Genomic DNA, 8,137 nt, shown 5'->3' with positions numbered 1-8,137 from the left:
GTGTGCCTTCCCTGGGGCCGCCGTGTCAGGTCCGGCGGGGCAGAACCGGGGCCGTTAGCCGGCCCGCGGCTGTACGGGCGGTTCCGGCCGCGACTGCCAGTAGCGAGCACGGGGAGTGCCAGTCACGAGAGCGAAGTCCTGCCCCAGCAGCGCACGCTGCGTGGGTGAGCTGCAGGGGCCCCGTCCCGTTACCGCGGCAGGCACGTGCAAGGTGCCCGGCGCAGAAGCTGCCTGTAGTCTTGCCGTGGGTTCCAGGCGAACTGGAGCGCCACGTTGTACCGTGCCATGCCAGTTCGATAACGGATAAACGTAACCCTGGGACGGTAGCTCCCCCCTTCTGGACGGTTCACCTGGGTAATATTTTCTAGCATAAATTAATCAACAGTAGTTAGCAGTTTATCAAAGGAAAGCTGGGTAAGCTGTGAGCTAGTAGGAGAACCGACTGGTTGCCCGACTACTAGCCTTTCCTTGTTGCCAGATGCAGGACTGCATTAAAGGTGTTAATATCCCGAACACCTTCAGGATTAAAAGATTTCAGTAAGCCTTATTGCTTTCTGACACAAATAAGGGCACTTGTAAGAGATGGAGACAATTTGGGGGATCAGAGATTGTAAGGCATCTCAATGGGCTTTCCTAATATGTGGTATGATGATGGTAGAGACCTCCCAGTTTTTTTTTATTAACAGTAATCTGCAATGAAGTATTGGTAAAATTAATTCACTCTCAATTCAGGTTGCTCAAATACATTTGCATTTCAATTAACTTTTTAGAAGTAATTCGCTAGCAGTATCCTAGCTTGATAGCTAGTGAAAAATGAAGAATTTATATATTTTTAAATTGTAACAGGTCATATAGATAACAGGCATTTTAGCCCTTCCCACCAATGTCTTCTGCCAGTAACAATCCTGTCCATTTCAGGACTTACGTATCCACAGTCATAACTGTGACTTAAGAGTGAGCCTTCAGCTGGCAACTCAGGCAGGAGACAATAGCGGCTGTGTAAACTTGTCGGGCAGTGGAAGGGTGTTTTGATTAATGAAGGCAAAAAAATTGGGGTATGAGACCTTAGTCTGAGACACCAACAAGAAACTTGCAGTTACAGAGCATGCTACCTCAGAAGCTTGAGTCTCGCAGCTTACCAGGTCTGATGTCCAGTGCTGGAAATGCAGTATAAGACTTCTTCATGGACATGCACAGACCTAAACAGCTGTAGAAATCAATGCTGTTCTCCTTCAAGCCTCCAAGTAAAAGTCTGCTCAGCTCTAACTTTGTTGTTTCAGGCAAATGTAACTGAATTTATTGTATAACAATTTCCATTTCTCCTTTTTCACACTGCTCTGTACCTTGTTCTGTCTAATTCTTGCTCTCATTCTGATTGTTTTAGAAATAAAGTTGACTAAGAACTGGAACAAGATGGTATCTGTGCTCCAAAATGTCAAGGCAACAATGGCCTGGCGGAAACACCAGCTCCTAGCAGACTTCGATGAGAATGAGAGCCCTGTACCTGACAAATTCAAGAGAAGGGCTTCTTTGAGTTCTCTCAATACCATCCGCATGTCTCTAAGGAAGCGAGTACCATTAAAGCAAGTAGAGCTGAATTTTCATAAGAACCCAACTTGGGAAAGTCTGGAAGCAAGACAGAAGTGCCAAACTCTTCAGAGTATTAAAAGAACAGCAAAAAATGCTTTCGGAGCAGTGTCCCAGGTACTTTGCCTTTGCAGTGGAGCGTGGATCGAGTTTAGTTTTTGCTTCAACTTCAGTACTAAGATTTCTGGAGTCTGTACGGAATGCTGTATTCCAGAGAGTCTATTCTACACACTTGCACACCGTAATGGTTGTCTCACAGCTACTAACTAGTAAAATCTTTAATATCCTTGCTAAAGTATAGACAGGCAAATTATGGATCTGGCAGAACAGGGCGGAAGGTGAAAAGAAGAAATATGAGACGTAGTTTCATCAAAGCTTTTATTACTACATAAATGTTTTTCCCCTACTGTATTTCATCATGTATGGCAGAGCAGCCTTCACAAGGAGGAAGGTGGATAGAGACAACCATTGCCTGCAAAGAATTGTTTGAGAAATGTGTAGCCCTTTGGATTTTTTTTTTTACTCTGTTTCCTGTACCCATACAATTTATTAGCATGTTCTTCATTACAGTCAATCTAAATTTGGACTGACAAAAAATGCTAGATGGTAGCAGGGTACCAAACTCGAGCTTGCACTTCCCTTTGGTGGAGACCTCTGATTTTAACCGCATTAATTGTATGTTAGGGAGGCAGGCTCTTTGCTGCATAAGAGCAGCAGGAGCTCTGTTCCAATGCCTGCTGAAGTCCTTGACAAGTTCCAGGGATTGGTGGAGCAAATGATTCCTCCAACACAAATGGGTACAGAGGGTTGAGAAGCATTCATGCTAGACTAAACCTGATACGAGAATGAAAGCTAGGGATTCAGCTCAAATGTTCCTTGCCTAGAGTTTGGAACCAGAAAGACTAATTGAGTTCATTTAGCATAACATGTCTGTCTAATGCTTTTTTCAGAAAATACAGAAGTCTTGCCAAAGCCCAGTACACTCAACGGTGACCTTTCCAGCTGAATCCATCAGCAGAAGCTGTGCAACCAGTTCTACCAAGAAGAGAAGTACTACACCTCGAACCCCTTGCCATAAGAAGAGTGTTACTCCAGCAGCCAGTTCGAAAGGCACTCCAAGATCCAGCAGAAGAGCCTTGCCTGGGCCAACAAGGATGTCAGAATATAGAGAATGGAGGGGTTTCTCATCCTGGCTTGGTAAAGATGCTGTCTCTCTCCGGAGATCAAGAAGAGCAGCAGCACTGAAGAGCCCTTATTCATCACCTGCTCCTGCCAGCAGAAAGATGTAAGCCACATTCTTTTGTAAATCTTAAAAAAAAAAAAAAAAAAAGGAGTAATTACTGTTATTAGAGTATTTTGTAAGGTGAAAGGCAAGATATTAAGGTTGCTATCCTATTTCCCTGAAAGGGTGTGCTGTTCCAACAGTTAAGAAAGTAGTTACAGGTCCCTGTATAGGCAGGGACTGAGCACTGCATAAAGCTGAAACATGAAACAATTTTGTGCTGTGACAACAACTTTTTAAAAATCATTGTCCCACTGGGTAAGTTTACACCATGTTTCTCAGCACCACTCCCCATCTGACACTAAGGACATACCTGAGTTCTTTGCTGATGCCCTTCTGGTAAAGAAGAATGCTCTCAATGCATCTGACTCCTACTTAGCTCTAACTTTTCCAAAGTTGCTATATGTATTGCAAAGATACCTGGAATAGTTCTGCTTATGCTGAGCTCTTTGTAGAGAGATTCTTGCCTCAGAGATTTAACACAAATGAGATAAAGGGTTGTGAGCTAGGGAAATACTTCATAATGCACACATAGGTTTTTGTTTTGATCAAAGTCACACGAGAAATGTCAAAGCTAGAAGCTGAATCCAAGCCTTGTGAATTTGAACCCAGTGTTTGAATTGGAATATAGCGTCTTGGGGATGAATGGAGATGTTGAAGCTCCATTGGATGGTCAGTGGAATTACGAGCATGATTGCTACAGCCCTGAACTTCTTCGGGTAAAGTCTGGAGGTAACTAGAGTTGTTACTGCAGGGATAGAGGCTTGGGTAGTGACACCTAGTCAGTCTGTCCTGTTTGATCTTTAGTAATGACTGTTCTGTTTGCAGAGAGTTTGACTGTGAGTTGGAGCTGGTCTCCTCAGGGATTTGCCAATTGAAGCGTATCTCCCAGGCATTTGATGATGCCATTGTGCAACAGGAGAGGTAAATACCGCTAACTGTCCCTAAACTTTTAGCAACAGGTTACCTCCCACTCGGACATTGCCAATTGCAGGCTAAGTGATTCCTGTAACTCAGGATGAGGAATAGTTGCAGAACTTTCTCAGCTGTAATGTAGCAGAGCCTTTCTTTCTTCAACATACCTGTGCAGATTATATCTGCAGTTGGACTTGCAGCTTCTAAAACCTGTCAAATGCTCTCCTTGTCTTCAGGTTTCTTGCTGTGGAAGTCAGATTTTTCCCAGCAAGAGCCCACCTTTGACCTTGTGTGAGAACAGTACCTCCCTGCCTCTGTCTAAAAGAGGTGCCAATCCAGGCTTGGGTTCCTTGGGGGAGGAATCCCATTGCACTGACACTGTCATTGGTACCTGCACATTTATAAGAAAATCCTTTTATTAGGTAGCATTATGTTAACAAATAGTCCGTGGTACCCATAACTCAAAAATTTTGAGGATGCAGAGGCCTCTTATACAACATCTTGGTTAATCCATGAGGTGGTAGGCTGCTGTGTTTGTAAAGGTTATGTCATTCTGAATTAGACGTATTAAGACAGTAAAAACTAAAGGTCAGAAGTCTTGTCACAGGGCAATTACCTAAACCTCTTCCTCTCTTAGAACATTCGATGTCAAGCATTCAATAATTAAATGTCAGGCACCTAAAAACCTCTAGAGAGGGCTTAGCATTAAGTACTTTTATCTACAAAGAGGTAAGGGCTTAAAATCCTAAGTAATTCCAAAAATTCAATTTTTACCAATGGGTCAATTTCTAGGTAACTATAGGTTAAATCCTGTATTAAGTTAATGATAATACCCATTGAAAGTTCACTAAATCTCACTCCTAATATTCTCCCATCTGTTAGTGATATGACAGTTTCTCTCATTCGTAACTGAAGATAGTATCGACCAGGTAAAGTAGCTGTTCACTTACCTTGTCTATACCTGCATGCATCTGTGGAGAGAAAACCTGCTGTTGGGAGAGAGAAAGGCTTAACTCATGCTTTTTTAAAGTATTATTATGCAGAACCACAGGGTTCTTCCCTCATATTCACTGCAGCTGTCTCTGCTACAGCAGATCATTGTGCAGTTGTGAAACTTCACCTCTATGTTGTGGATTAGTGAAACCTTGTGGGTTCGCAATGAACCTTAAGTTGGGCTTCTATGCAAACAGCAGCTTTTCTTGCCAGAAAACTACCAGAAAACTACCGGTACTAATGTCTTTGTCATTCAACCTCAGTTCTCACTGATTACTAATGAAGATCACAAAGCATGACAGAACAAACTATTACCCTGAGATGTCTAATTTTACAGGCTGTCTTTTCCATCCCTAGCATTGTCTTAGCAGTTAAGATGATGCTATCACAGTAGCAGCAGTTGATACCTGTATTGCTGGCATTTTTAAACACAGCAATTGTACCTAAATGGATGGGAACAGGAATTCTTTGCTGTAAGTTTCTAAACATCACTTCTAGTGTCAATACATTGAACCATTACCAGGTAAATGCTTCTATTACCTTCACTGAGATCTGTACTGTGACATTAATATCTTCACCTGTTACGTTGGAATTGTTCCTTTTGTTAAAAGGAAAGTTACATCCTGAATACTATGTCCTATTTTAGCAACAAAGATAGGTGTAAGAAGTTGATTGCTGTAATGTTTCAGGAAAAATGAGAGCAGTTTCAAATGCTCGACTGAAGCTTTAAACAGTGATGTGTACTGCTTCCACTAAGCAGTTTGGTCCAGTTCTCCTGCATGTGTAGATGCATACAACATGCTCTGTCACTGGCTGTGTTGTAGGTTGCCTGCTGGAATAACTGTGAAATAAACTTTTTTGGAGGTGCCCTTACAGTCTTGCATATGACTTTCTGTTCTGGTATTCAATTGCCGTGAGTTTTAGTGTTATAGCTCCCTTTTCATCTTTTCCATGATGAAACAAACCTTGATCTCAAACTGTTTCTAGTTGCCAGCTCCACGCATTGTTCTAATGTTTTTCATTTTAATGAGTTAATTACATCACAAGAAATGCTCCTGTTGCTAGTTAAAGTATTGCAGTACTTAATTTGTGTACTGCCATTTATGCTCACTGAAGGTAACAAAATATTTTCTTGCTAGTGTTTAAAACTGTTATACAGTGAAAGTGTACAGATCCCAGACTTGTTCCTTGCTCCCATCTAACAGTTTTCCAGCAATTTGCCTGACAACCAGTTAATTAACCTTACTGACTTCATGCTGCTAATAGCAGTCTTGTTCTTCTGCAGGCAACACGCAATATCAAACTACTACTATGTAATGGCACAAAACTTACAGTCTGCGCGTCGATCTTGGAAACTTTCTCAAGCTATCGGGAGGCGAGCAAAGAAACTCCATCGAGCACTTGGTACCTAGACAGAGATGGCTGTAACTATTGTTAGTTTATGAGTGTATATATAAAGGAGCACTTATAAAAGGGTGCACTCTATATATTGAACAAGCCATTACATTTTATAATCTTTCTTGACATAGCAGTTCAGGACTTCCCTTGCTTTCTCTTTTCAAGTGAACAAGAGAGCCAAAATTGTACTACAGTGTATTATCTCCTGCTGAGATGAGGGACCATCTTGCATTTGACTTTCATAAGGCAGTAAATACTTTGAAACTTCTGTTGAACTGACCAGTAGGAATGGCCAGAGCAAGGGCCACAGACTTATGAAGGGTGATCGTAGGTAACGGTAGTATTTAGGCTGGTATCTGATCGCCATGAGTTTTAGTATGAGTACTTTGCATAGTAAAAGTACTGGTCCATTATTTTGAAAACCTAGTAATTTTTTTCTGTATATGAACAAACCAAAAGTTTAAGCATCGTGTTTAACTGGAAGTTAATGAAACGGTAGTGGGTGGTTTGAGTTCTGACCAGAACTGCCATTCCAAGGCAATGGGTTTCTGTGAAGTTCACTCATGCCACAGGAGAGGAGCCACATTAGGACTTGTAATTCATGGCCTTAAGGATTGCTATTAGATTAGCCTAACTAATCCTATTTTAAGTAGTTGGGTTCCAGACAAATCAGAGTAACTTTGTCATTTCTTGCTGCTGCTTCAAATAGCATCTTGGCAGTTGAGTTAAACATTGCTTTTATACATCTGTCCTTAAATATGGGAAGCAGTCATGCTCAGTTCTGATGTACGTGTTAAGTACCGATTTTAAACTTGCGCCCGATTTTTCTTTTTTCTTGTCAAGCTAGACTGTTTTAAAATATTGAAACAGTTAATGAGGCCTGGAAACATGACTTCCAGGCTTTCGGATGACTGAGAGCTTTAGCTTGTGGTATTTCTTGATGTAGTTTTTGTGTGTGTGTGTTCTGTGTTGTGTTTTTTTTTTTAACCACCTTTCTATATGGAACAGTAGCTTGAAGTTATTCTTTGCATGTACTAAAACTACTTCTATAAAGCTTTCACAAAGATGGTGTCTCATTACTGAAATATTTTATATGACTTTTCAAAAGCAAGGAGGGTTGGAGTTTTGTGAAAAGTCAACCTCCAATCTAAGTATTATTTTTGATAGTCAGATGTATTAAACAGCCTCTATTTATACTGTTTCCACTGGCTACTAGGACATGTCTAATGATGTTAGATCATCAATGATGATCTAATACTTCCAACATCACTGGTAAGAAAAATCAGTGACACTGTTTGCTTAAAGTACGGAAGGTTTTATTTAAGTGACTAATCTGTTATAAGATTTTAAAAACCAGCTCACATCAAAATCTATACCAGTTGTAGAAATCTTACTCCTTATTTCATATTAAGAAATTCATTATTGTACATTTTTGAATCTTTACAAGGCAGCCATAAGAAATATAAACATTTGTCACCAGATAGAACCTTCTCACTGACAAACAATATTTAAAAGTATGCACTTAATAAAACTATAGACTGAAAGAACATGTACAATTTCAAGTTTCCTTGTATGAATTCAGGTGTAAGTGGACTGCCCCCTTCCCTCCCCCACATAGAAAAATAAGTTATGCAGAAGGCTTGGGGTTCTGTGAGAGGACTGCCATTCTGGGCCCTACACTAGTCCTCCCAGAATAGCTTTATCTTTAAAGCTATTCTGTAATAGCTTCTGTAATCTGTAAATTATGTTTCAATATTGTAATCTCTGGTATACCATCTCGCAGCACATCACAGTAAACCTGCTTTTCTTTCTCTTCCTCCCCATAAGTTCTGTACATCCTTACAAATGAGAAATGAACTGTCAAATTTGTTTCATGTTCCCCCATCCCCCACAATTATATCCAGTTTCAAAGGTAGCTTATTGAGATAAATACAAATACGGGGTAAACTGTAATCCCCTTAC

The 8,137-nt window shown here is 40.7% G+C and overlaps 1 protein-coding gene across 1 annotated transcript; it reads left to right on the top strand.

The window, feature by feature from the left end:
• Nucleotides 1-1,413: 1,413 nt before the first annotated feature.
• FAM64A (family with sequence similarity 64, member A) lies at nucleotides 1,414-6,189 on the top strand. Its single transcript, XM_009318821.1, has 4 exons — nucleotides 1,414-1,704; nucleotides 2,538-2,872; nucleotides 3,698-3,793; nucleotides 6,063-6,189. Exons 1-4 carry the CDS (start codon nucleotides 1,414-1,416, stop codon nucleotides 6,187-6,189), a joined length of 849 nt encoding a protein of 282 aa, XP_009317096.1.
• Nucleotides 6,190-8,137: the final 1,948 nt, after the last annotated feature.

Source organism: Pygoscelis adeliae, unplaced genomic scaffold (assembly GCF_000699105.1).
Source record: "Pygoscelis adeliae isolate BGI_AS28 unplaced genomic scaffold, ASM69910v1 Scaffold392, whole genome shotgun sequence".
NCBI classification, from domain to species: Eukaryota; Metazoa; Chordata; class Aves; order Sphenisciformes; family Spheniscidae; genus Pygoscelis; species Pygoscelis adeliae.
The sequence above is the reverse complement of the archived record's forward strand: the minus strand, read 5'-3'. Positions and strand labels throughout refer to the sequence as shown.

What these genes read in the sequence shown, in the direction of transcription:
- FAM64A (XM_009318821.1), top strand. Translation starts at nt 1,414, where the DNA reads ATGGTATCTGTGCTCCAAAATGTCAAGGCAACAATGGCCTGGCGGAAA. An exon ending in CTTTCGGAGCAGTGTCCCAG is followed by an intron (nt 1,705 to 2,537) that starts GTACTTTGCCTT and finishes TGCTTTTTTCAG; the next exon opens with AAAATACAGAAGTCTTGCCA. An exon ending in GCCATTGTGCAACAGGAGAG is followed by an intron (nt 3,794 to 6,062) that starts GTAAATACCGCT and finishes GTTCTTCTGCAG; the next exon opens with GCAACACGCAATATCAAACT.